Below are 27,981 nucleotides of genomic sequence, written 5' to 3'. Positions count from 1 at the left end.
CACACCTACTTCTTCTTCTGGAATCGCTGTGTCAAAAGGTTGAACTTTCACAAGAGTTGTACATGGTGTCTCACAGGGCTACCCATTTGACACCTCCAGCAATGTCTGAGGGTCTCACTGTTCTAAACCCTCCTTACAGATGATTTTCACTCAGATCAAATGATTTTGAATAACAATGTTTAAGAGTGCCACAACACAGCACAGGGTGAGTGCTATGGACTATTTTGAGCCTAAGTTTCTGTCTGAGGCAAAGATGTGATTCCACCTCAGCATAACTCCTGGACATCTTCTGCTTGCAGATTCAACTCTAAGCAAATTAATCTTTCAAATAACAAATTCCAGGCCAAACTCCAAAGCCAAGGTATATTCAACCAAGTTTAGGCCAATCTGTAAAGAAAGTGGTGGCAGGAAATGATTAACATAACCAGGATGTTGAGAAGACACAACAAGCCACATGACCTTCCAGTGTTACTATACACCGAGAGCAAAGAAGGCAGAAGAGCCCTCAGTCATCAGTTTCCACACTCAGGTACATGGATTTCACACAGCAGCCTCTCCTCACATCCCTGTACCCTATTCCTGAGTTTTTCTCCAAGTAATGTCAATGTTGATGAATAGTTTTCCCAGTTTAAATAGTTTGAATAGTGATCAAGACCCCATTAAGAACAGTTTAAAATGTAATTGGAAAGATTAGGTTTTCTCTTCTTCTCTCTCTCTGAGTGTTTGTGTGTGTGTGTGTGTGTGTGTGTGTGTGTGTATACTTTTACATGTTTCTAAATATGCACATATAGACTTATACAATATATATAAATACATGTATATGTGTCTGTGTTCAGAAACTTGATGAGTTCACACACACACATGCGAAAAAACACACATATACACACACTTCTATATATAAGACACCCATATCACAAACAATTAAAACAAACAACTTCCAAAGTACAATATGCATCATAGCCATAAACATGATCACACATGTATGTGCCCACAGACACAAACACACAAAAAAACACCCCCCCACACACACAGAGTCAGAGAGAGATGGAGAGGGGAAGGGGGAGAGAGAGAGAGAGAGAGAGAGAGAGAGAGAGAGAGAGAGAGAGAGAGAGAGAGAGAGAGAACAGAAATCATAAGTGAGAAGCAGAAAAGAATGGGGAGGCCATCAGGCTGGAAGAACAGTTGTTGAATACAGATTAGGCAAAGGAAATGTGTCAAGTGAGAGCTTAGACACTGCTATCCCTCCCTTATAGAGTAAACCTGTGTAGAGAATGCACTTCTTGGGCACACTAGGTTGAGAGAGCTGGACAAAAATATCCCTCTAATCCTCACATATCTCACACAAACCCTCACCCTGAGAGAAGTCTTTCCTACATCCCTGTTCATCAAGTCAGCTCCAGGACATAAGCCACAGGAAAAAACACTAAAACACTGACATAAAACAGGACGGACAAACTGCTTCTCAAGCTCTGTCACTAGAAACCACGATTTGGACAGGCAGAAGGGACCATTTTCAATGTATGGGGAAAAGAAGAGAAAGTCCACAAGCCCCATCATAATTGACAATGAGAGCCATTCTTTTGGCAATTGAACTGAACTCTAATCAGTTCTGTGCACTACAAAGACGGCTACCTCATGGCATCCCTCTAGCATAATGGCATGTAAGTGTGCAGTGTGTGATCAACAGATCCCCCTTAAGGAAATGCATTTTCTAGTTGAGCAGGAGGATTTGGTTGTCAATCCTCCAGTTTCTTGCATGAAGCTAACATCACAGAAAGTTTTGTAAATGTTCAAAGAGATGAACAACTGGATGAGACCTAGGAGAGTGTCTGGATAAGGTGGAGAAAGGTTAAACTGGTTTGACTTGGTTTATGCTTAGATATCAGGAAAACCTGCCCTTGATGCATAATTCATCCTACCTGAGGCTGCTTGTTACACGGATTTTCATACTGGCTTCCCCACAGAACCTTGTTGTTTCCTTAATAGACTCTTCCAGTGCAATCTGTTCCCATAAAAGCTCCCTGTTCTCATGCCGTGCTCTCTGGGCATTGTTCTTCAGCTCAAACAACTCAGTTAGGAGGGGGCAGAAGCTGCGTCTGAGACACAAAGAAAAAATGGTGAATCCCAGCCAGTCTCCAACTTCCTCCCACATCTCCAAGTCCATTACTCCTTCTAGGGTCCTGATCTAAAGAGAGTCAAAGATTATAGTCCAAGTCCACAGTAGCCATGGAGCATGACCTAGAGACAGGTCAAATGGAGAAAAGAGCCACATTCCAGAAGACTCAGGGCACTTCTCAAAAACCTGACACCATTGATTCAAGTTTTTCCCAGAAGAGGACTTAATCCCCATGTGTGCTTATTTGTCCATTTTATTAGAATGTCGCTTGGAGGCCAATCTTTCTGTGTCCTGTGTGTCCTAGAGCCTTCCTTAGACACAGGCTTCCTGGTCTGCTTCAAACACTAAAAAGCCTGATCCTCACTTTACTTCAAAGATAAGAATGGGCTGACACATGCTGTGCCTAGTGCTGGGGTCACAACCTTGTAAGTTACTCACCAGTACCAGTCATTTTCCAGTGTGAGGTGTGTACATTTGACCAAAGCTCTATTGACCTGCTCGCTCATTTTCTTCATGTCGGTCATCACTTCCTGGTGCTGCATCGTGAGCATCTCAGACTCAAAGTTGTTCCTGTGGTAAGGCATGGTCCAAGGATGAAATAACATTATGAATGAAGGATTCAAGAATTACATGAATTCAGACTGAATCCTGAACTATCCCAGCCTAGGACATGCCACGCCCTTGCTTCTTGGTACTGGGTCATTTGATATTTATTAAGTTTATTATTGTGAACACGGAGACAGCAGTGCCAGGAAACAGAAGGAGGGAGCTGATTTCCTTGAGCTCCCTGAGGGGGTTTGAAGGAATAGACTAGCTTGCCAAGAACATTCGAGGACCCTGTGTCACAATCCAGGCTCCAACGTAAGCCCATGAAGACTATTCTCCTGTTCTTAGGTAACAATTCTCAATCATAGAATCTATTGCTACATGAAAACCCAAAGGAACATGAACAGTATTTACAGGGAAAAGAATTCATAACACGCACCAGGAGATTCCCATGTGCGTCCACCTGAGCAGATGTGAAATGTTCTACTGCTCACAGTGAGGCTCTCACCCTCATCATTATCATGCCATGGAAATTGACACAGGATAATTCTCAGGCCAAATCAGTACATAGAATACCCAGATCTTAAGTGATACACACAAACACACTCACACATGCATACACACACACAAACTCACACAAAACACACTCTCTCTCTCTCTCTCTCTCTCTCTCTCTCTCTCAAATACAATTAGAATGCCAATTAAATATAAGGATGTGGCATTATCTCCAAATACAATGAATAAAATCAGAGAAAACCAATGATCCCCTGTTGTCAGTCCAGTCACACACTGTGAGGCAGCAAGTGGGATTGGGTCCCTCCAGCTCTTCACAGGACCTATTGAACCCAAAGCACCTCCACGTCAATTACAACAATGATTGGTCATAATCAGAGCACCTAGAAATTCCCACAAGCCAACACCTGTCCAGTCTCCTTAAACCACACAATGAGAGCTCACACACTACTACCCTCACTCCCAGACTGTGATTCAATCAGGCCACAGGCTATGATTTCCGTTTGTAGGAATTAAAATAGCCTGTGCCACCATCCCATTCCCATCTGAACTTCACATTCTGATGCAATCAGGAAAGTGATTTTGACCATGAGGACACCCTGGAGTTGTAGCCTACTGTGATGTGAGGAAATGTGGATTTAACAGAACTTGCATTGTGACTACCTGTCATTTAAATTCTTTCCCGGGTAATCGGCCAGGATACTCCTGAGTTCATCTCTCTCCTTCTGCATCTTCTGGAGAGCAATTTTGATGTTCTCCAAACGCTTCATTCTCTCCTCTTCAACAGGTGTCGTGGAGGGTTGGGACGATGCCTTCTGATCAAACTCTGTAGGTAGATAAACACCAGTAAACAGGCATATATGTGGACACAGTGTCAAGGAAAACTATGCTTACTCTAAACAGAAGTCTGAGGATGAACAGTTCTACAGATACAGTGAATCCCTGACAGAGCAAGAAAGCTATCTTTAAGCTGAACTCAGCTAGTTCCCTGTTCCCACCATCATAGCCATATGATGACATATGCCACCATAGATATAGACCACACCTCCTAAATCCATTCCTCTGTCACTGAAATTCTAAAGCTGGCCTAAACAAGAAGAATTGGAGGACCTTCTCAGCTAATGTCTGATGTGAGGCAGGTAAGTCCTTGAGTTCAAACTGCTTAACGTCTTGAATCCCTAATCATGTGTGTTCAAGGACAAAGTAACTGAGACCTTGGTATATGACCAGGAGAGTATCCCTCTTGGCATCAATTACCCAAGTAATCTACAGGACACTGCTGAGAATGAAGTGTTTCAACAGCCGATCCTGGAAGAGACACTTTGTTATTCTTAAAAGGCTCATCCTGGTATTCTTTGACACTGCCCAGGACACTAAAGAGATCCAAGGAAAGCCCCTTGACATATAACAGTTCTTGTTTTTCTGTCAAACTAATGATCAGAAATTATTGTGTCTGGGTCAGCCATTAGGAAGACTGAGGCTCTAAATCATATGTCCTACTCCTGGAAGGACCAACACAAGCCAACCTCCTCCAGGGAGCTCCCCTTGCCCTGCCCAGTACTCACTTGACCTCCTCAAGGACCTTTCCATTCGTCGTCATCTCCAACATGATAGAAGGCTGGCCTCCCTCTGCCTTGGTCTGGTGCCTGCATGGATATGATTGTCCCTCCGAAAGAGACTGAGGATCCTGGAGAACATGCCTCCTCGGGAACCCATTAGGAAATGAAGGGAAATCACTCAGGCAGTTGGTGTCACCACAACACTGCTGACATCACAGAACATTCTAGTGTCTCTTGGATACAAGAGAATTTCCAGGGAAGACACTACCGGCGATGTCACTGGGAAATGCCATAGCTTACTTGCTAACTACCTCCACCCAGACTGACCAGTTCCTGCAATGGCTTTTCCAGAGACTCACTTTTGAGCCAGGGAACACCCATTCGCTCACTCTCCTTCCAGAGCTTCAGAGTTCTCACTCCTTCATTACAACTCAGTTGCTGAGGAGAGGGAGAGTTGTATCAGACCTTGAAATGGATAGAACATCTTTGTTAACAGCCGAAGGTCTAAAGACCGTGGATGAGGGATATTCTTCTTCCTGAAATGTATAAACCCAGTGTCCATGCATGTGACATATAGTCCAATTTCTACAGTTGTTACTGTTCCCCAGAGGCGAATATTTTTTTCCTTCACCTTTAAATGTATGCAAGTTGGAGTATGTTGTTTCATGGAGTGTGCCTTGAGAGGGGTCATGGTTTCAATATATTCACCCATGTTTTTTCCTGAAATCTCTGTCTTACCATCCCATTTTGTGCAATGGAAACTCCCTTTTCCTGGCAAAAAAGCTTCTCAGGTATAGAGCAAACATCAAATTGTAAACTTTCTGTCCATTCTTAAAGTTAAAATCCCCAAAAGTGAGGGAGGAACTGAGACCCAAGCGAGAGCCATGGAGGGGCAGAATGCAGAGGTGCTGCTGGCCAAGGAAGAGCAAGAGGAAGCAGAGAAGCTGTAGCACATCATGGTGCACTGGGAGCTAGAATTGGAGTTCAACCTGGGCAACCTGCTGGCTTCACTCTGAGGACCTACAGGGTGCTTAACCATCATTTATAACTCAGTATCTGGTGTCTCTCTGGCCACCGTTGGAACTGCATTCAGAGGAACCACAGACAAAAGTCATCCAAAGAACAATTCACCAAAATAAATAAAAATTAGTACATTTTTCTTTCAAAAAGGCATACAAATGTATGGTCAAGTCAAACAAAACCCAAGGAAACACAAGAAATGAAATATTTCACAACAACCCAAGAGTGCAAGAAACAGTATAAAAACAATCTCTTAGGGGTTGGGAATTTAGCTCAGTGGTAGAGCAGCAAGGCCCCGGGTCGGTCCCCAGCACCAAAAAAAAAAAAAAAAGAAAAGAAAAGAAAAGAAAAAAAAGACCAATCTTTTAAATCTATAATAATTCTATATGTATTTCTTGAAATAGCAGTTGGAGGAAGCAGGCTGTCATGCTCTTATAAGTTCCATAGCCTCATCAACCCTTGTGACAATCTCCACCTGTTTGATTTTTTCTTAAGCACAAATATGTGTGAGTTAGAATCCCGAGGTCTGTCTGTGATCAGACTGTAAACTGTAGTCAATGTAACACTGGCAATCATTAGCCACAATCTTTAAGTTTCCCTTGTAACATCAGAGCACAGCCATATCTTTGGAAAGCAAAACTCACCCTCCACCAAACTATCCTCCAAAATCCAGTCTCTCCAAAACACCAAGTCCATTCCTCATGCTATAAAGTATGACGGCCAAGCCTTGCATATGAAGGATCGATATTGCAGGCTCTAATACCTCACCAAAGAGACATTGCCCTAAATTATTTTACAAGTCCGGTTTCCATGATAAGAGTTATATTAAAATATTATCCCAATCTAGACCTGTTTCCCTGGGTTGGCACATGCCACGTGTTTTCTCGAATGACTCCTTTTTTAAGCCAACATTCTATTACAAATATTACAAATTTTCAACCATACCCAATTACTTAAAAGCCAGTCACCTATAGCCAAGACATGTAAAGCTTATTATACATTTAAAACCAAACAGAAAAAAATGAAGTGACTACACATATCTTTAGTACTTAGATCAAACACCATTTTTACTTCTTTAGCTGTCATTTTAAAAGAAGCACCTTGTTACCTGTTGATTCCAAATATCACAGTCAAAGATTTCTCTAAGAGAAACAGCTAACAGCTCCATTACCATAGAAGCTTTGAAGCTGCTGGCACCTTTAAGGCCAGCTAGTATAGACATTGAGCCAGCCCCCTGGGGAGCTTCCCCAGTGGACAGACCTAGGCTCCTAGCTACATTCCTCCATTGAGGCAGGATTCAGTCAGAGACACACATGACAGTTAACACCAGAGATAACTAGTTATCTAGGATGCTGGGCTCCAAAGGTCAATTGAAACTGTTTTATTTATTTGTTCCTTTCTTGAAAGGACTTAAAACTAAATCAAGGGGGAATCAACCAGCATTTAAAGTTTTCACCATTTTTTCTTTTAAACATGAAACACAAAACATTCAAGCAACAAGAAGCACAACCCAGACATACATTGACATCCATGGACAGCTTGGTGCAACAAGGACAGACAATAGACATAGAGGGAAGGAGCTAGATGGTGTCCCACCAAAAGGACTCAGATACCCTACCTAAAGGACATAGAACCAGAAATAAGCACTTCTCCAATAGGAGCCAGCAAGGAGGCAGGATGTCCCTAGGAGAGCTCTTAAAAAGCCTAATCTCACTTTCCTTCTTTTGCCAAAGCATCTGTGGAGAGTCTGGGAGGAATGTTTTTCTCAAACCATTTTCTCTCTTGTCTAGGGTGTAAACTGTCTCTAATCAGGGTCCAAAGACTAAAAGCATCTATGAGAATTAACTTTGCTTCTCTAGATTTTAGCATAACTCTAAAAGAACACACACACAAAAACATTTGACCATTATTACCTTGTCCCTTTTTACAAGGTTTACTCACCAGTACCCCAAATCTTTATTTTTCTTTGCAAGTGCTTTCAATGCCCATGGTGCTTCTGTATCCTGCTTACTGGGACCTTTCCTGGCCCATTTTCCCTAATACGTCCCTCCTTCACTGGCCGGCTTCCTGGGACCATCTCGTCAGGTTGTCCTCTCTTTTCCAATCTTGGTGGGACCTCCATTTGATGATGCCTGTGTCATCAGGACACTCAGAACCGGGCATAGGCCTATAAGAGTTAAGAAGAAACACACACTCGGGTCATTCGTGTTAAAAGAAGGCTGTCCACGCTTTACTGAGATCTCCTTATATACCAGAGGCAAAAGCCGTGGAAAAACAATAAAGCAGGTGAAAACCCCAACCAGGAAAATAGGAAAACAGGAAAAATCTGCATCGTGGCAAGTCCCGGCCCCAACACAGGGGCGTAAACAACTTCTTAACAATAAGAAGCTGAAAGGCTCAGCAAGAGGAATGGGTGCCATGGAAGGTCCTGGCCCCAAATCAGGGACCTAGAGAAGCTGCCAAGGGTGTAAACAACTTCTGGCCATAGTAGGCTGAAAGGCACAGCGAGGGGGAAGGGAAACACTCCAAGGTAGGGCCCAACAGGCTAATATAAATATATATTGGAAAAACTAAAACACTGTATATGAAGAAAAATAATTAAAAAGTGCTACATATCTAAGCATAACATTCATAATAAAAGAAACTCAAATGACAGAAATTCATAAGAAATATTCATCATCCTTCCACATCACGCAAATGCAAATCAAAATTACTCTGAGATCACTTTTCACACTTGTCAGTATGACTAAGGTTAATAACACGTGTGACAACTCAAGCTGACTGGGTTATGGAGCAAGGGGAACATTCATACTCTCCTGGTGGAAAGGCAAACTTCTATAGCAACTTCGGAGATCAGTATGATGGTTCTTCAGGAAGGTGAAAATTGTTGTACCTTAAGATACAACTCCAGGTCTCATGTCCAGATGTTGATTCATCCTAGAATACAGACCCTTGCTCAACCATGTTCAGTGAAGCTCATTTATAATGCTTAGAATTTGGAAATATTTAAGTTGTCCCTTAACGGATGAATGCATAAAGAAAACGTGGTGCATTTACAGACTGCATTGCTGCTTAACAATTACAAAAGGCAAAAAGGAAGCATGCACTATGCAGGACAATGAATGGATCTAGTAAAAGTCATTCTGGATGAGGCAATCCAGACTGAAAGAGACAAATGGGATACATATTCACTGAAATGTGGGTGTGGGTGTTAGCTGTTGATTCTTCAATCTGTGTGACTGTATGATCAGTTTAGTGTGAGGGTCTAGGGACGTGGGCCAGACTGTCCTCATTTAGGGAAGTACAAGTTCACTCATGGATGGCTGAGGGACACTGTCAGGGATAGGAATGTGAAATGTGGAGAGACAGGGAGAGGGCAGCAATGGAGGGAACATAGAGAGGGACAGTAAAATGAGGCGCTGTATCGAAGCCTAAGAGAGTAGAAACCCTAATTGCTTTTTAAATTGTTTTATAAAGGTAACTAATGATTTATTATGGGTGCAAGGAGAGAAGTTAAAATGTTGATTGTGTTCATCTATGTGAAATTTCAATAATAAGTAAGTCACAACAGTTATGGATTTTGACTTTCAATGAACCTGTTACAGATAATGAATATCTAGTCCTTATGGAGACGTCTGTTACCATCTATTATACACTAGTCATTTTATTTGTTTACATTTCAAATGTCATCCCCATCATTGGTCTCTCCACTTTGAACCCCCATACCCTCCCAATCCTCTTTGTTTCTAAGAGGGCACTCCTCCATCTACCCACCCACTTCCACTTCACCCCTCTAGCATCCCCCTTCTCTGGGACATCAAGTTTCTACAGGGCCATTTGCCTCCCATCCCAGAGATGTCAGATGAGCCAGTTGTTGCTACACATGCTCTACACTATATGTATCAGGAGCCATAGCCGGGACCATATATCCTCTTTAGTTGGTAGTTTAGTCCCGAGGAACTCTGAAGGCTCCAGTTAATTGATATTGTTGTTCTTCATATTGGGTTCCAATCCCCTTCATCTCCTTCAGGCTTTTCCCTAACTCTTTCATTGTGGTCCCCAGGCTTAGTCCAATGGTTGGCTGTGAATATCTGCATCTATGTCTTGAACAGAGGCACATGCGAGGCTAGAAGGAAGCCTCAGACTCCAAAGTAAGGTAATAGGATGTAATTCTGTATTTGCCCAGAAGATGGCGACATAGGATCCTTTTCACAAACTTGTTTCTCACTAACCTCTTAGTTCTGTCCAGCCTGTCAGGTAAGTTCTGCAATGTGCTCTGTGACTGAAGATCCTTCTGCTTGCTGGAACTCGATCCGCTGCGTGGAATACTCTCGACCGGCGATGGGCGTCTGGGTCGGTGGACGCAAAGACTCCAGGAATTGTGAATGAATGGACTGAGTTGAGCAGACATTGAATTCATCTGAGGGGTTGGCATCTCCAGAACCTGCAGCTTAGCATCCATGGATCCAGGAGAGCACAGTGTGCAGGGCTGAAATCAGATTCTGTAATGGAGAGGCGGAAGAAACTATGGTTTTGAAGTATTTGTTCTTTTTGAAAGCACAAATTGGGAGATCAGTCAGTTATCCTCTTTTTGCAACATCTTACTCTGAGCTGCAGGACATATCATGGGGTATATTGCTTTCCATATTCAATGGGCTTTTCAGAAATTCCAGTTTCCTGAAACGGCATGGCCCTACTTTGGTGGACTGACTGGTAGGAAGTGGAAAGGTTCTCTGAGGGGCAGATGAGGAAAGGCCAAAAGAAGAGGAAAGAGACAGCTATGAAGGGGCTGCTGGTGGGTACAAGGAAACAACAAGCACATTTCTCAAAGCCCTATTTTACTATAGCATTGTGGGAAGCATAACCACAAGCTGACAGAAACAAATTGTTAAAATAAACAATGCATTCGTTCCCATCCCCCAAACTACTCTGTTTTTAACCACCAAGGTCAATAGAAATTTAAGCCTCAAGTACACCTTCTCTTAAGGTTTCATACCTCAGCAGGCTGAAAAATCTGCCAACAGGCCTTGCCCTACCTTGACTATGCCTAGCAGGCAGACCTTCTCTCTCTTTCTTTTCCTCTGTTTGAGAGCAGGAGCAAATGACTTTATACTGTGGGAGGATTTCCATTATCAACAAACATAAATTTTTCGAAGTCATTAAAGCTAGAAGGCCAATCATTGATGGGCAGGTGTGGTCAGGTCACTCTACCTAAACTATCCCATGGAGAAAAGTAAAAGTGACAGCCATACCTGTGTTTAGGAAACAAGATGTCACAGGTGATTTGAGTATGGGTGCTGTGTGGGAGAGAGGAGGTCATGAATCAAGCTGGAAAAGCCCACTCCACTTTTAGATGTGTTTGGAAAGACATATAATAGAAATTTAACTGCAACAAAATTTTGTCAGCAAATGTGCTCTAATGATAGGTGGTTAGGTTTTGGGGGTCATATTGACACAGAAACTGGATTAGTGGTAATATCTTGGGAAGTAGCTTGTGTTACAAGGAGAACTTCAGTTATCCCTTGCCTAGGCCATCTACTGTCTTCTCTTTTCTTTTTCCTCGTTCACTCTTCTATCTGGGCTGATGTAGCAAAAGGCTCTTCCCAGAGACAAGTCAAAGGAGAATTAAGGTGACATCTTTACCCTGTTTTCTTATAGACACATTGGACTGCGAAGGCTGTGAGGGAACCAGGCGGGAGGAGACTGCAAAAGGCAGAAGGAAGCAGTGACTGCACTGGTCGTGTTTCCCATTCTGTCACAGAAGCATTTTAAGAAAGGAGGGTTCCATTGGCTCAGAGTCGGGAAGCACAGACTCCATCCTATAAGGGGTGAGTGTAGCCGTGAGAGGTGCATTTGGTAGAAGTGGACTGGCTGGCAGGATGTGAATGAGACTCTTTCCATGTGGGTGGAGCAGGGAGCAGAAATAGGGAAATTCTAGCTCTTAGCTTCCTCTCTGTGCCATTCAGTGCAGGCACCTGGCCTGAGTGTTATGGTGTTACCACCATTCAGAGTGAGCTTTACGTCGATTCTCTCCCCAAAACCCCTCAGAGCGACATTCAAAGGCCTGCTTCACTAACACACTAGGCAATTTTTACCTTCCTCAAGTTGTCAGTGACCAGCAGCAGAGCAAGGCAAGAAGGTTGCACGGCCATTTAGAGGGAGGAATCAAGGAGTGGTATCCGTGCAAGCCAGAAGAGACCTACAGGAAAGCTGGACATCAAAGAGCCACACACATTCTCTCATGGATTCTCATGGTTTTCCCAGGGTGAGATTCAGATGCATGTGGTAGCTAAAGGCATTTCTGGCTGAAGCCGGTTTTCCTATGTGACATTAGGATACAGTTGTAATAAAAGAAAGTTTCAAACAGCAAACTGTTCTGATTCTGATGGACACAAGTCTGAAACTAGGCTGGAATTCTCTTCATAACTTTCGATACTTTTGAAAATAAAGGATAGATAGTATAATGTACTCGAATCCTAAAATACTGTGAAGTATGCATTTCATAAATATGCATTACATGATATTCAGTTGAAATTGCTGGGAATTGTACTTTCTTCTATCCCTATAACCACTTGGCTCTGGACAGAATTACTAAAGAATATGATGACTTGGGCTGTGTGTGTCTCTGTGTGTCTTTGTGTGTTCTGTGCGTGTGTTTATGTGTGTCTCTGTGTTTCTTTAGGTATTTATGTGTTTATATATTTATGTGAAAATGGAGGCTCTGTCAACTTATGGTATTTTTCACAGTAGCTATTGTCCACAGTGTTTTATGAGATGAAGTCTTCATTATGGCAGATGGAGTCAGAGAGACTACAGAAAGATCAAAGTATGGGGTTGGGGATTTAGCTTAGTTGTAGACGCTTGCCTAGAAACCGCAAGGCCCTGGATTCGGGTCCCAGCTCCGGAAAAGAAAAAAAAAAAGAAAGATCAAGGTATAGAGGAAGGGGCAGGGAAGATATCACAGCAGTTGAAATCACTTACTGTTCTTCCAGAGGATCTGGAATTGGTCCCTGGTAACCATACAAAGACTAACACCAACCTCGATAGGCAAAGCTGTCTCCCAGATTCTGCCCACACTTGACAACCTCGTGATCCACCCACCCATACAAAAGGCAAAACGCAGATCCGGGTCTAGCGGCTAAGAGTGACATGGTCTATCTAATTCGGAGGGGAGGAGGGTGGCGGCCAGCAGCAGCAGTAGCAACAGTTGCATCCAGAATACTCCAGGCCACCTCCCTCCCCACCCACCACTTGTTTGGGCGGCCTTAAAGAGTTGAGTAAAATCAAGCTGGTAACCAACCATGGTTGAAGGATCCCTGTGAATGTATTTGCTCTCATGAACGCGCCATGAGAAGACTCATCAATCTGCTCCGGCAGTCCCGGGCCTATTGTACCAACACAGAATGCCTTCGGGAATTGCCAGGGCCCTCCGGTGACAGTGGCATCAGCATCACTGTGATCTTGATGGCCTGGATGGTGATCGCTGTGCTCCTCTTTCTACTGAGGCCTCCTAACCTGAGAGGCTTCAGCCTTCCTGGAAAGCCCTCCAGTCCTCACAGTGGACAGGTCCCGCCAGCCCCTCCTGTGGGCTAACATCCTGGTGTGGGAAGCAGCGATTGTTTGACACCCTGCACGACCGAACGACTGCAGAGAACATGGCACTACCTGTCTCTCCTTTTCCATCTGCAGTTTGGATGGTATTGTTTTCATGAGCTTCTAGAAGTTTCACTTGCCAACTGCCTTTGTTTCCTGTGTTGCCACAGTCCTTATTTACAGTATACCCGAGTAAATGATTTCTTTGAAAAATCGAGGGCTGTGTTGGTTGGCCTAAGCTTAAACTTTCCACTCGTTCTCCCTGGAACCCTGACCAGAGCGTCTGTGGTGGTTTCTGGCCCAACTGAAGGAAACTTAAGGTTTCTGCATTTAAGTATTTTAAGTGGTTTGGATAGATTTTAATTCTTTTCATAAGGTATTTATTCTGGTTGTCTGGTATGAGTGACAGAGCCATGCCGTAGTCACTTTACTGTGGCAGTTTACCTGTGGGTGGCAGTTTTCTGTAGTCCTTGACAGTGATGCTTTAGATCATTTTTCTTACAAAGTCCAGCTGGCTTATATGGCTAGAATAGGAAAATCGATTTGGTTGTTTAATGATTATTTTTAATTCCCATTAAAAATTTCTGATGTTAATACTTTAAATAAACATGATTGATTAATATTTTTAAAAGAGGTAAAACACTCAGAGACCTAGAAAACCATGGATGGGTTCCTCTTTAGTCAACTGGAGCCACAAAAATGTCAGAATCACACAGTCAATCAGAATTCACCTGAAACCAGACACTACAGACATGGTCTCATTTACATAGAAAGAAGTGGCTGATGGGAAAGGATAAGCAAAGTTGCTCACCATGACCTTGAAAGGACTCTTCACAACTGGGCATAGTGACTCAAAGTGCCAATTTCAATACTTGGAATAAAGAAGTGGGTAGATTCCTGTAGGATCAAGGCCACCCTGTTTCACCCAGCAAGTCCATTATGTTCAGTTCTGTCAGATTGTACTGAGAGGTCCCGTTTTTCCTTTTTTTTTTTATATTTAATTTTTACTTGTGTGAGTACATTGTAGATATCTTCAAACACACCAGAAGAGGGCGTCAGGTCCCATTGCAGATGGCTGTAGGTAGCCATGTGGTTGTTGAGATTTGAACTCAGAATCTCTGAGAGAGCAGTTGGTACTCTTAATCCCTGAACCATCTCTCCAACCCCTGACAGATCCCGTGGCAACATACTAAAACTCTTTATACATTCCTTCAAAGGGTTAATATTTCCAGGCTTGAATGACAATGGTGCATTATAACTTAGATGAAGTATTTCATAAGTGACACTGGTCTTAGATATTGAAGAGGTGAGTAAAGGATCAGAAATAGAAGGACGCCGCAGGCCACTAGATATCTATGCAGGATAGCAGTAGATGTAGTTGCACTTTTTACATTAAAACACACAGAGCTTTCCAAACCTATTTACTTTTATTTTAGTTTGTTTAAGATTTATGACGTATACAGCATTCTGCCTGCATGCATGCTTGCAGGCCAGAAGAGGGCGCCAAATCTCACTATAGATGGTTGTGAGCCACTGTGTGGTTACTGGGAATTGAACTCCGACCTCTGGAACAGTAGCCAGTATTAACTGTGGAACCACCTCTCCGGCACCATTACTTCTATTCTAATCTGCCTGGTGTCTCCAGTAATTTTCTCATGAATGTTCTCTTGGCATGATAAAGTTTGATCTTAACCTATGCGCTCAATAGGGACACACATCTGCAATGACATGTTCATTTTGAGTTTTGTATTTTGTAATCGAAGATCTTTTTGTTTGTATTTAGCATGGAACTATCTATGTAAACAAGGATGTTCTCCTCCCTGCCTCTGCCCTCCTGCTTGAACTCTTGAACTAACAGTGGACCACCACCATGAAAGGCACTTTCTTCTTTGTGTCCTAAATCCACAAAAAAGCAATTAAGTGCCTACTAGGGCATTATGAATATGCTATCACCTTAGATGGTTCACAGCATGGCGTATAGATTAACAACTTGTAGCTGGCCATTTCGAGGCATTGTTCCATTGGACTAGACAGAAGACTCTGGCATGAATTTTCTAATGGCGCTAAGTGCCCTTTCATTTTTCTGAAAGTCCTTTGGACTTATGCCAGAATGAGGGATGTGCACAAATCTCACTGGAAATTAAGTGTCCGTTTCCTTTAAAGCTGAGGTTGGGTTTCTTTTGAGAGAGGAGTGCTTGTGACTGGGATGATTCAGGAATCCTCCAGCCAAGGCAACTGTGGGAGAAGACATCCCTCAGGTGCACTAAATTCTCACTTCCACAAGGTGGCACCCCATACCTAGCAATCCATATCCTCATGTCTTCAGGACAAACACATAAGGGCCATTGGCCAGAAGGGGTCAGAACAACACGACTCTTCTGTTCCCCTTTTATTGAGAACTAAGTGGTGATCACCCTTATAGACAGCAGACTGCGGTGGTCAGAATGGAGGAAGGTGATAATTTAAGGCCTGTCACTAGTAGCAATTAAAGGTTGACATTTTTATCTGCAGATAGTATAACATTTATGAAACATTTATGAAAATTCCAAGGATATAATCATTAAGGAAAATTTTCAAGCTGATTGCCCATTAACTATTATATATCAAATGTATAAAAAAATCAAAGAAAAGCTATTGCTAAGGAGTACTGATCAAAAAGACTGCATGTTTTTATTTTTTCATTTTAATTTGGTTTCAAACGGTGTGTGTGTGTTCCTACATTTTAAACTGATGTGAACAATGAGAAACTGTCCAGAGGGATAAAAAGAAATGATAGAAGAGGTGAGGAAAGGAAGGACAATGGCATTGAGAGGCAGAGATAGGCACAATATATGGTATATGCATATATGAAAATTAGACACACACACACAGACAGACACACACACACACACATATCCACTGGCAAAGAAAACTTTGAAAATTCATAAGCATTTGACTTTAGAGGCACAAGGATCAGGAGTTGGGAATGAGGTCACCCCAACATTCACTCACCTCAGAAAACCCAAGAACCGAGATTGAGCAAAGCTAATGAGTCCGATTAATGTGAGGCAAATTTAAGAAAAAAGAATTTTAATTTGCAAGTATGCATGGCATAAACCACAACAAATATTAGGTTAGAAATATCAAATTGCTGGTCCTTTATATTAGTTGAAAGAAAGAAAGTAACAAAGAAACAAAAAAGAGAGAAAAGAAACTAAATGACAAACTTATGAAGGGAAGTAGAAGCCATCAAAATTAAGACAGGGAATGAAAGAAAATGGGCTGGGGTGCCATGCTTGAAGGAGGAAAAGACTTTAGACTCTCTGCTCTGATGAAGCTGACTAAGGCGGTGTCTGCAGGTCCTTCACAGGTGCTTTTGCGCTGCCTGCTCGGCTTGCGCACAGTTGTTTGTCCTCTTGTATCCTGTGCGGATTCCAGGTAAGGCGGGCAGTGGGAGAGCCAGGTCTCCAGCTAACTGGCTAAGCTGCTGTGCTTCAGAGCACAGGGTGCTTTGTTGCAGCTTGAGCAGGAGCTCCTGAGTCTGCACAGCCGCTGCCACAATGTTTCCACCACACTCCTGCTTTCCTCCCCTGAGAAATCACCTCCTGAGTCATGTTTGCTGCTTGCTGTGTACTGAACTGCTGCCAAAGGAAAACAAGCTCGTTTCCCCACATCCTAATAACTTTTCTCTTCCATTAACTATGATGTGGGCTACTTATTAAAAGTAGTTTGCAAAAAACTTTGCCTCCATCCTGCAGTAGAAATAAGGAAAAAGCAAGCAGGTCCTTTTGTACAGAATACTTTATCAGAGGTCTTAAGCTCCTCAGGCTTCCTCAAAGAAGCTCTGAAGGCAATTTTAGGAAGTATCTAATAATATCCTATGTGATAAAAGAAGAGAGGCACTTGGGTCAACTAAAATCCAACTTTATTAGTCTGCTCTCTTAGTCTTCGGTGCATCTATCCAGGCTCTTCTGGCTTTTAGAGTCTCTAGCGAGAAGTAATGTGTGATTCTCATAGGAGGACTGACTGTGTATGTGAACAGTCCTTTTTCCCTTACAGCTTTTATTACACTTATTTGTTCTCCATGTTTACTGTCTTAGGTAATATATGCCCAGGGGAAATTCTTTTGGACAGTCTATTTCATACTGTGTGCTCCTTTTACTTTGATAAGTCTCTCATTTAAGCTAAGGACATTTTCTTCTATGATTTTGTTGAGAATGGTTTTTTTTTTGTTTTGTTTTTGTTTTATTTGCCTTTGCCCCGAGTGTATTTTCATCCGTCCTATATACTTTATTCTCTTCATCATTCTATTATTATATTTGTTATTTTGCAGATAAATCCTATTTCTTGGATGTTTTCTTCCAGGATTGACTTCCTTCCTTCCTTTCTTCCTTTACTTTTCCTTTATTCCTTTCCCCCCTCCACTCTTTTCCTCCCTTTGGATTTAAGATTCCCTCTATCTACGTATCCATTCCTTCTATCATCTCTTCAATGCCTGAGGTTCTCTATTCCAGCTGTTGGAGTCTGTTATTAAGGTCTGCCTCTGAGAGACTATTTGAGTTCCTACATTTTACTCATCCACATCTCTCTGTTTAGGGTTCCTTCATTCATTTCCTTCCACAGTTAGTGTTTTCACACATTTCTTTATTTTTCTCTTTAAAGACCTCTTTCATATTTGCAAATGCAGTTTTACAGTCTTTTTTATTCCTGTTCTTCGGTCATGTTGACATATTCAGGGCCTTCTGTGATAGTGTTGATGGTTCTAATAAAGATTTTGATGTCATGGCTGTTACTGGTTGTGTTTCTATGCTGGTCTGTAGGTATCTGGGCTTGGGAAGATTGTAATTCTAGGTGCTGGATCTGGTTTTGTGTGGTGGAAAGTATTTGATCCCAACCATCGATTTCTGCCCATCCTTTGTCCATTTAGTTTCTGGATAAAAGGTTTATGATAATCCTTAATTAGCACAAGAACTGGGCAGATAGCTATCCTCTATACTATTATGCATATTTCTCCAATAATTCCATTGTATAATTTGCCATGTGTTTTGTCTAGGTTGCTTTTCACTCCAATTAGCCCACTCACATGGCCATTATTTAAAGATTCTTACCTCATTGTGACTTCTCCTCTGTTTACATTCTTGTTTCTACCCCTGTCTGTAATGGTCTCCTCCCACCCCAAATCTGGGATCACCAGGGAACACCTGTCTTAATTCTGCACAGCTTTTGACTATAGGCATTTTTATTTACAATTCTGAAATAACTTGGTGATAAGGTCACTTAAGAGTATGCATTGGTGTTTTCTTTCTTTCATTTGTTGTTGCTGTTTTTAATATGTCTTTGTCTGGTTGGTTGGTTGGTTGATTGGTTGGTTGGTTGGTTGGTTGGTTTTTGAGACAGCATTTCTCTACTGTATTAGCATTTTCAAAAGCCAGTTGCTTGATTAAGATATCTGCGGTTAGAGAAAGGCCTGAATGTTAGTATTCTGCTAGCAGCCTTCTGATGAAGATATAGAACTCACAAGTCCTACTGGACCATACTTGCTTAGAGGGTGACACGCCCCCACCTTAAAGATATTGGACTAAACATCTTAACCTGTAAGCCAGCTACAATTAAATGTTGTCCTTTATAAGGCTTTCACTGGTCATGCTATATGTTCACAGCAGTAAAACTCTAACTTCACCGTCCTCTGAAGGATCATTTACCCAATGTAGGGGACTGCCAGGGCGTTGAGACAGGCATGAAGATCTGAGTTCAAGGTCAATCTACACAGGAAGATCCAGGACAGGCAAGCTGAGGCAGGCAAGGAGTGGAAAACAGGAAGCTAGTGATAATGGAATAGAACAAGGTGAGCAATTCCAGCACCTCTGAGCAGCAGAAGTCAGCAGCTTTACCCACAAAGCCCTGACTTTAGTGTACAGAATAGAAGGGACTACTGGACAATTGGTGCTGGTTCACTGGAGCTAAGAAATTAGTGCTGATTAAAATGAGACCAGCATCAAAGTGGTAAAATCTTACGGGGAGTGCTTTTTGAGAGCACAAAGAAGCTGTGTTATAGAAAGAGCCAAGGCTGAACCTGGTGCTACAGCTCTCCTTGGTAAAGTCTAACAGTCACCCAGTTGGTACTGGTTTTGAAGACACGAAAGGGTCATGAAGAGGAGGTGAGGCTTGACACTGTGAGATGCCATGGGAGGCCATTAGTGAAGGTGATGACTCCATTTTTCTTGATGGCCCAGGACTTAAGAGGTCATGCAAAGAATCTGGGACTGGGCACCATGAAAAGAGCCGATGGAAGGCTCTGGTGAAGCTTAGTTGCAGTGAAAGACCCCAGTACATTGGAAATTCCAGTGCCACTGGATGATCACCAAGAACAGAAGCATCAGTGGTATGGATCAACCTGAGGTTAGAGTGCTACAGAGGGCAGAGCTGGAGATGTGACCCCAACTCTTCGGAGGAGCCCAGATCATGTGTGGGTCCCAGATATTGAAGGAAGAAGCTGGAACATTGAAGTCGCCTTGGAGACATAAGGATGTTTGAGACGCCAGAGCCATGGACTCTCTACTGAGGAAAGCTGCTAACACGGAGTGCAACCAGCACAGCAGGAAACTTTTCTTGCAATCAACAAAGATCAAAAGGGAGTTGGAGATATGAAGACCACGTTGACATCAGACATGGAGATGCAGAGTTTAAAGTTTACCCAGCTGGGTTCCTGTCTAGCGTGGGTGTTACAGCTAAGTGCTTGGATCGATCTCAGATGAGACGTTCAACTTTACACTGAACATTTTTAAGACTGCTATGAACTATGGGGATTCTGGAAGTTGACCTAATGGATTTTGCATTGTGCTATGTTTAGATGTGGCCCCCATAGTCTCATAGGTTTGATGAAGCCTCTGGAAGCCTCAGAGTGGAATGAGAAGGTTTGTATATGCTTGGCCCAGGGAGTGGTACTATTATGAGGTACGGCTCCTTTGGAGTAGGTATTTGCTTGTTGGGTCAGGTGTTTCGCTGTGGGTCTGGGCTTTAAGACCCTCATCCTAGCTGCCTGAAACTGAGTATTCTGCTAGGAAACATCACATGAAGATGTAGAACTCTCAGCTCCTACGGCACCATATCTGCTTAGATGCTGCCAGGCATCTTGATGATAAAGAACTGAAAATCTGAACCTTTAAGCCAGCTCCAATTAAATGCTGTCCTTTATAACATTTGTCTTAGTCATGGTATCTGTTCTCGGCAGTGAAACCCTAACTTAAAACTTCACATAGATGCCTGGAAGTTTAGATAATTAGCAAGCTTACCCCATAAATGTGTCCCTACATATCTCAAGAAACCCTTTGTTCAGGTATGATCCATTGCAACTAGTAAGGAACACGATGAAGGACAAACGTCCATGGTAGGGGCTGGAGAGATGGCTCATCATTTGAGAATTTGTTTCTCAAAAGACCTGCAGGGCACCTAACAATCCTCTGTCACTTAAGTTCCAGGTGAAACACAGTGACCTCTTCTGGCCTTTGGGGAATAGCACGCACAGACTTACAGAAGGCAAAACACTCATAAATGTAAAATAAATCAACGACAACAACAAACAAAAACAAAAGCACCCAAAGGAGGGAAAAACAAAGGAGAAAACTCATAGGGCACCTTTGCCTGGATATTTTGTCCAGCTTTTAAAGAAATCTAGAAACTGAATTGTAAACTATGTGGTCTGCTTGACTTGAAATCCCAAATGGAACATAGTACATTGTCAAGAACAAATGTCATCATCCTAATCAAGAACAAGAAAACAACCAACCATGAAAACCCTATCCCCTGAAAGGTCTTGCAATTTATTATCTCTTCTGTGCAGTTACAATTGATATCATGTTTGAAGGAAACCAAAAGCAAGCAATTCTGTTGCATGACTCCTTCTATACTCCCTATAATATTGTTTTACTTCCTGGGAGATACTACAGAAAGCCTGATGAATATTCCATTAATATGTTCAACACTCTCATCCACAAAAGAGTATATTTTAGCGTTGGCTAAATATTTGATAAGGATACAGCATTGATAATTTTTTCATCATGAAGTTGGTATTCAGAGTTGGACACACAATCTACACTGAAAGTACAATTTTCTTTGTATCTCAGTCTGACTGGGAAGTAATTATGATGCCCAATCCCTGTGAGAATGCAGAGATCCATCTCTGCCTGAGAGCTGTGGGATTTCAGATGGTTACATCACACTTCAATAAAGAAGGTTCTTAAGAGTGACGAGTTCGAGATCACTGTTTGATTCACAAGGATACATTCGATTTACTCAAAAGTAACAGGACACAAGGATCCAATATCTGCGGTGTAGATGGTCTTGCTGGCCTCCTCACAGAACCTCTTTCCCTCCTCACAGGATGCTTGCAGTTCAGTCTGCTCCACCAGCAGTTTTCTGTTCTCATTCATCAGAATCCTTACATTCTTCTTCAATTCATTGCATTCATTCAGGAGGTGGAAGTTTCTGATGCTGAATCAAAAACAAATAATGGTAAATCCCAGGCAGTTTCTATTTGCCTGCCACTCCTGCAAGTACAATCATCCCTTCAAGGGCCCCATCCCCAGGCATCTCCAGACTAGAGCCACAGTTTGCGTGTTAGCACCAATTAGAGGAAGGTCAAATCCCGAGTCTGCACTCCATGGGAATCAAAGTACTTCAGAAAATCCTGACACTAGAGGGTATGTGCACATCAAAGAAGAGGAAATGGTGCATATGGGTGCTTCTGTGTTCATGGTATTCTACAACCATTGGCAGGTAGAGGGCCAATCCCCTCTGAGGGCTGATAGAAGACCCAGCAGCTATACAATCTTCCCATGTGTTTCTCATGGACCACAGATCTTTTTTCAAAGTCATAGCTGGACAGAAGTATTCCCCGCCTAGTGCTGGGGTCTCCTTTCTGTCAGTGACTCACCGGTAGGAATTGTTCTCTTGTGTGAGCTCCTTGTACTTCTCCATGGCATCACTTATCCAGTTGGTCATCTTGTGCATATCCATCGTTCTCATCTCATGTTGGGATTTAAGCATTGGCAATTCAACACTCAGCCTGTGTTAGAACATGACCCAAGGAACAAATAACTGTCTGAACTCATGATTTCAGAATTAGATGAAGTGTAAATAAAAAATAGCCAATAAAAAATTCAAATTCAAGGAATGGGGGCTAGGGAAGAAAGTGGAAAACTCAAAGACCACAGCAAAAACACAACAGTGAGACTCAAACCATCACTCTCCCATAGAAAATATTTCACTTCAAATCAGCTCACATTTGTTTTGAAATAAGGGCTCCTTAAAAGGCTGGTGAGGTATGGTCCTATAAAAACCCTCTGTATAGGAGGGGGAAAGCCTGAGAGCTGCATGTTTGGGAATATCAAGTGCCAAGAATTTATTGCCACAGTGACCTTTTCTAGGTCACAATAAAACATCCTTGGATAGTTAAAAAAAGAAAAGAAAGTTCAAAGCAGGAAAATAAATAAATAAATAAATAAATAAATAAATAAATAAATAAATAAATAAGTGAAATCAGAGTGTTCTCTGGACTACCTACGCCCATTTATATAACACAAACTTGCTTCTTCCAATGGTGCTGGTTAAACTAATTATCCTGGGCATTGGACGGCAGAGCCAGGGGACCAAATGGAGGGAGCTGACCTTCAAGATCTGGCCAGGTAAGCATGAAGGAATTGAATAGTTGTGTAAGAAGTATTAGATGATTCCTCCAGTCTGTGCCATAGCCTTGGGTCCAACAGAAAGATGTGATGACATTTCTCTTGTTTTGAAAGCAGGGATTCTCAATCCTTGTTACATGACTCCCAGAGGCCGTAACTACTTTTTACAAGGAAGAGGATTCATAACACCTCCTCCCCTCATGAGAGTCCTATGTGCCAGCACGGTAAACAGAAGGAGCAAAGTGCTCTGTTGATCAATGACGGCCTCCACGGACTCATCACTATCATGACCTGCAAACTGTTCATCAAACAAATCCTCAGACCCAATCAAAGGTCCCAGACTCCCTGATCCTGAGCAAAACACACACAAATACTTTCACATCCATCCATACATACCAACCCATATACAAACATAATTAGAATGCCAACTTTATCATAGTGGTGCCATAGAATCAGTGTATAACAACCAAAATCAGAGTAAGAGTGTGGACATTCAGGCATTTCATTCACACACTTAGATGCAGCAAGTGTGACCAGGTCCTTCCAGCTGTTGAAAAAAATCCAATCCAACTCAAAGGAGCTCAGGGTCAAGTACAAGAGAGGTTGACCCTAAACACACAGCACCTAGCTTATCTCACAGGCCAGCACCCGCCAAGGCTCCTTAAAGTCCAGGATGAGAGATGAAACACTTTCTTGATGTCTCTTGGCTTAACAGAGAGAGCACAAGACAGTCAATAGGTTACAGGGCATAATGACTACCTGTAGTTCAAACCATCATTGACATAAAGGTCCAGGATTCGAGAAAGTTCATCCCGCTCGAATTTACACTTCTGGATTTCAAGTTTTAGTTCCTCCAATTTCTTTATACGCTTTTCATGGTTACTGATGAAATTTTCTGATGATGCCTTCTGAATAAACCCTGTAGATAGATAAACACAAGTGAATGTACATATTGGATAGCCCATGGGTAGAAAAGACCATTCTGAGTCTCAAAATGGAGGTTGAGGGAGAGGAAAGGCTGGAGACTTGTTGAATCCCTGAAAGAGAAGAAAAGCTATCTTTAATGTGGACTCTTAAGCTATTTCCCTCTTCCCAACCTCCATTGCCATACATAAGCCTCACTCACTATTACATGATCCCTCATACTGAAAGATAGAATCTACCTCAGACATAAAGATTTGGGACATTGTCAGCAGATATCAGACGTGGAGCAGGTAAATCCTGGAGTTCACAGCACCATCAAACCCTAATCGTGTGTTCAAGCTTAAAGTATCTGCGACCTCAATTCATGACTAGGGGGTTCATCCTTCCTTGTTGTTGTCACCACAGACTTAGTAACCTACAGGAATCTAGAGGATGAAGTGCTTCAACTCCCAACCATGAATGGGCACATTGTTATCCTCATAGGGCTTCCTCCTGCCATTCCTTGGCAGTAGAAATTAAAAAGCTCATAGAAAAGAAACTGCAGGCCTGCCAATTCCTGGCTCTCTGTCAAATTAATCATCAGGACTCTTGACTCTTGATCTGCCATTGACAAATTCCAAGGCTCCTGCTTGTAAGGCCGACTCCTGAAAGGCTCAGCTCAAACCTACCTCCTGGAGGAAGTTCCCCAACTCTACCCAGTACTCACTGTGCCTTCCCCAGAATGATTTCATTCTTCCGTACTTACAAGACAGAAGGCCAGCTTTCTTCTGCCTCAGTCTGGTCTCTCCTTGTTCTCCCCTCTCCTTCTGAACTAGCTTGAGCAGCTGGTGAAACATGCCTGTTTGTGAACCCAAAAGGCACTGAAGTAATTCCACAGGCAGTTGGTGTCACCACAACACTGGTGACGTCACAGAAGATTCTAGTGCTCTCTTAGATACAAGAGATTGTCCAAGGAAGACGTTACTGATGATGTCACTGGGAAGTTCTATGGCCTCCATGCTACCCAGCTCTCCCAAAAGCAACCAATTTCTATGGGGCCCTTTTCTGCAGCCTCTCCTGTGACCCAGGGAATATCCTTTGGCAACTTCTCCTCCAGAGTTAGATATTTCTCTCTGCTTCATCGGATGTCATCAATGCTTTTGATGGGGAGAGTTGGTTACAACCCTGAATTGCATAAGATATTTTTGTTAGTATCTAAATCTCTAGGGACCATAAATGAGGACGATTTCTATCAATAATAAATCTACACCTGAGACGATGCACATACATACAGTCTAATTCCCAAAGTTTTCCTGGTTCCTAGAGGCCAATATATTTCTCCTATAATTTTAATTTTATAAAACCTGAATAATATTTGCTTACTGTGCATTCCTTAATAGCCAGGACTATTTCCACATACACGTCCATGTAGTTCACAAAGTCAATGTTAATAATCCTACTTTTTGCAATAAAAACTCCCTTTTCTTCGGAATATAGGGGATCAACTACAGGGCAAATATAAAATCATAAATTTATGTCCCTTCTTTTACATATTAAGTAGGACATCATTCCTTTCTCAAATACACTCAGACAATTAAATTGGTCATCAGTGAGTAAAGGTCAACCTGGACTGCGTGATCCTACATTGTAGCCCGACAGCCATCACTTCTCCAATATCTGTCTTCCTTAATTTCCAAGTCCAGGCACGAGGATATCGGGGGTTGCCACTTGATACTTTACTCCTAGCAAACATAAGAATCAGCAGGACAGGCAGGGAGTCGAATGGCCTGAGGTCAGGTTAAACCTCAATTTTAGTGGGTCCATAAGTTCAGGGGAAAGTCCATTTGGCATTGTCATGTGTGGCTTCTGTGTTCTTATCCTATGTGTGCTCAGTCTGTGCTATGACGCCTCCTAACCTCACAGATGTAAGAGTGAAAATCACGTCTGTCTTTTCTGGGAAGGGCTCTGCCTCTGACTCCCACCTGGAGTTGGACAACATCGCTATACAAAGCTCAAAACAGAGGAGTGGAGATGATGGACGCCTCAGAAGTTTAGGGTCATTTCTTCCAAATAAGGCACGTATTTTTCCAATGTAATTTTTCCTTTGTTCTTTCACCCATGGTAGCTGGCTTCTTTCCTGGCCTGAAGTATACTGGAGTCCAATCTTTTGGATGACTGAAGCATCTTTTTTTGAGATGACAGGCCCACCAAGGGGCCTGCTGCATACAGGCTCCTATCACCAAGGAAGTTGTTGCTACAGAATCATAGCATGGTCGTAGCAGCACATGTTCTCTCACAGTCTTCTCTGCTGCAATTGCTAAAAGAATAATTGGGTTGTTTGTTTTTTAATATTTTATTGGAAATACCTACAATGCTGGTCAGAGTTGATACATCCTTTAATCCCAGCACCCATAAAGTTTTTTTTTCTTTTTTCTCTTCATTTTTTGCAATTGTTGTTAGAATTCCTGTTGTTTTCTTTGGTAATTCCCTCTATTTGCTCTGTACCTAGAATGTTAAGTCCACACTCTTCATGGCCCTATTCTTCATGGTAAAGATTTTGCTCATACCACCCACACCACACATGATCACATTATTTACTTTCAAAGAAGGAAAACAGGCATGAAGAAGAGAGTTAACGTGTATGGTCTCAGGTAATCAACACATCATGAGTGCAGGATGGCATCCTAGGGTTTTGGATTACCCAAGCTTCTGGTTTTGAGATTGACAGGCCTCTGCAGAAGTCTCCAGTTGAGTAGCAGAGAGTCTGGAAAGGCTGAAATAATGGCTTCCCACGCATGGAAAAGGCTGCCCTTCAGTGCCTCTGCAGCCTGAGCAGAGGTCTGCCAAGAGCACAAGGGCACTTGACCAGAGCTGGTAAGGGACTGCCTTTTGGATGATCCGTGAGACCTGGATGAACAGAGGCCTCCAGAGTCCTGATAAAGGGAAGGAGAGTCACATAGATGTGCTGGAAACAATCGATCTTTGGGCTGCAAGTCATGCATTTATCTTTGCTGTGTAAATAGTATTTGTAAGTGACAAAGGCATCCTACTTTATCATGTCTAGTCACTCTAGTTGTTAAAATGTTCGCTAGTGTAAACATAGTAGAGTTACTACAACATTACACTGTGTCCCATTTTGTTAAAGAACTTTATTTTATTTTTTATTTATACATATTTTACTTATTCACATTGCATGCTGCACACTGCCCCCCGACACCCGGTTACTCTCTCCCACAATCCTTCCACAAATCTCCTAGTATATTCTTCTCTGGGTGTATGAGGGCCAGCTATCACAGTAGATCCCTTCTTCCACCAAAGCCAATTTACCCATCCTGGGGCAGGTGCTGAGGATGCTGGTAATGGACGCCTTGGGCTTTCTTCATGCTCCAATTTGCTGGCTTTGGGAAGTTCATGCAGATCTGTCTGTGAACTTGGTACTTCATATAGACAGCACACAAGAAGCACTGATTTGGATAATGTTCTTGAGAGTATATTTCAACAAACTTACCCCCACTAATATTCTAACAATGACAATGGTAATGGGACACTATACATCTATTCCAGGAGTTTCCATTTCTGAGAGCAGCAGAATAGAAGCCCACAAATTGGCAAAGCTAAGTGAGGTCACACAGGAGACCTAAGAGCACACTGCTGCTTTCCTAAAGTGTATCCTAGAGGCTTATGATATCTATACACCCACAGATCCATATGCACTGGGCACCAGGCTAATTCATTGCTTTTGTCACTCAGTTTGCCACTAATATTAGGAATCCCAAATGTCAGAGAAATTTGGAGGTATGAATAAGTCCCAGGGGCTGGAGTAAGCTCAAAAAGTTGTGACAACAAAGCACTGATTAAGAATCAGAGAAACAAGATGCTCACCAAGACCATAGTCGTATCCCATTAAGAAAATATGAATAATAAGCCACCAGGTGAAAATATAAAGTAGGAGGTCAGAGCCCTAGAAGGTCTATCCTTTGCCCTCAGGGAAGCAGCCATTCTTTCACCCATACCAGGCCCTATGCCACACAGAGACTTCCCCCAACAACTCACTGACCTTTCTCAAAGA

The 27,981-nt window shown here is 42.4% G+C and overlaps 1 protein-coding gene across 3 annotated transcripts; it reads right to left on the bottom strand.

Annotated features, from left to right (window-relative positions):
* Nucleotides 1-21,310: 21,310 nt before the first annotated feature.
* Nucleotides 21,311-25,097, bottom strand: LOC148000801 (disks large homolog 5-like). Of its 3 annotated transcripts, none has more exons than XM_087586752.1 (4): nucleotides 24,679-25,097; nucleotides 23,769-23,928; nucleotides 22,259-22,390; nucleotides 21,311-21,816 (listed from the first exon to the last, which is right to left on the bottom strand). In XM_087586752.1, the coding sequence occupies exons 1-4, from the start codon at nucleotides 24,767-24,769 to the stop codon at nucleotides 21,615-21,617; spliced, it is 585 nt and encodes a 194-aa protein (XP_087442878.1). In that variant the 5' UTR covers nucleotides 24,770-25,097; the 3' UTR covers nucleotides 21,311-21,614. The 3 variants fall into 3 exon arrangements, with proteins under 3 accessions (XP_087442878.1, XP_087442880.1, XP_087442879.1); XM_087586754.1 differs by lacking the exon at nucleotides 24,679-25,097 and adding an exon at nucleotides 24,173-24,377; XM_087586753.1 differs by lacking the exon at nucleotides 24,679-25,097 and adding an exon at nucleotides 24,173-24,350 and having other exon boundaries at nucleotides 23,769-24,046.
* Between the last annotated feature and the right edge of the window lie 2,884 nt (nucleotides 25,098-27,981).

The sequence above is a fragment of the Rattus norvegicus genome, chromosome 15 (assembly GCF_021556685.1).
Source record: "Rattus norvegicus strain SHRSP/BbbUtx chromosome 15, alternate assembly SHRSP_T2T, whole genome shotgun sequence".
Lineage (NCBI taxonomy): Eukaryota > Metazoa > Chordata > Mammalia > Rodentia > Muridae > Rattus > Rattus norvegicus.
This window is presented reverse-complemented; position numbering and strand designations above follow the sequence as displayed.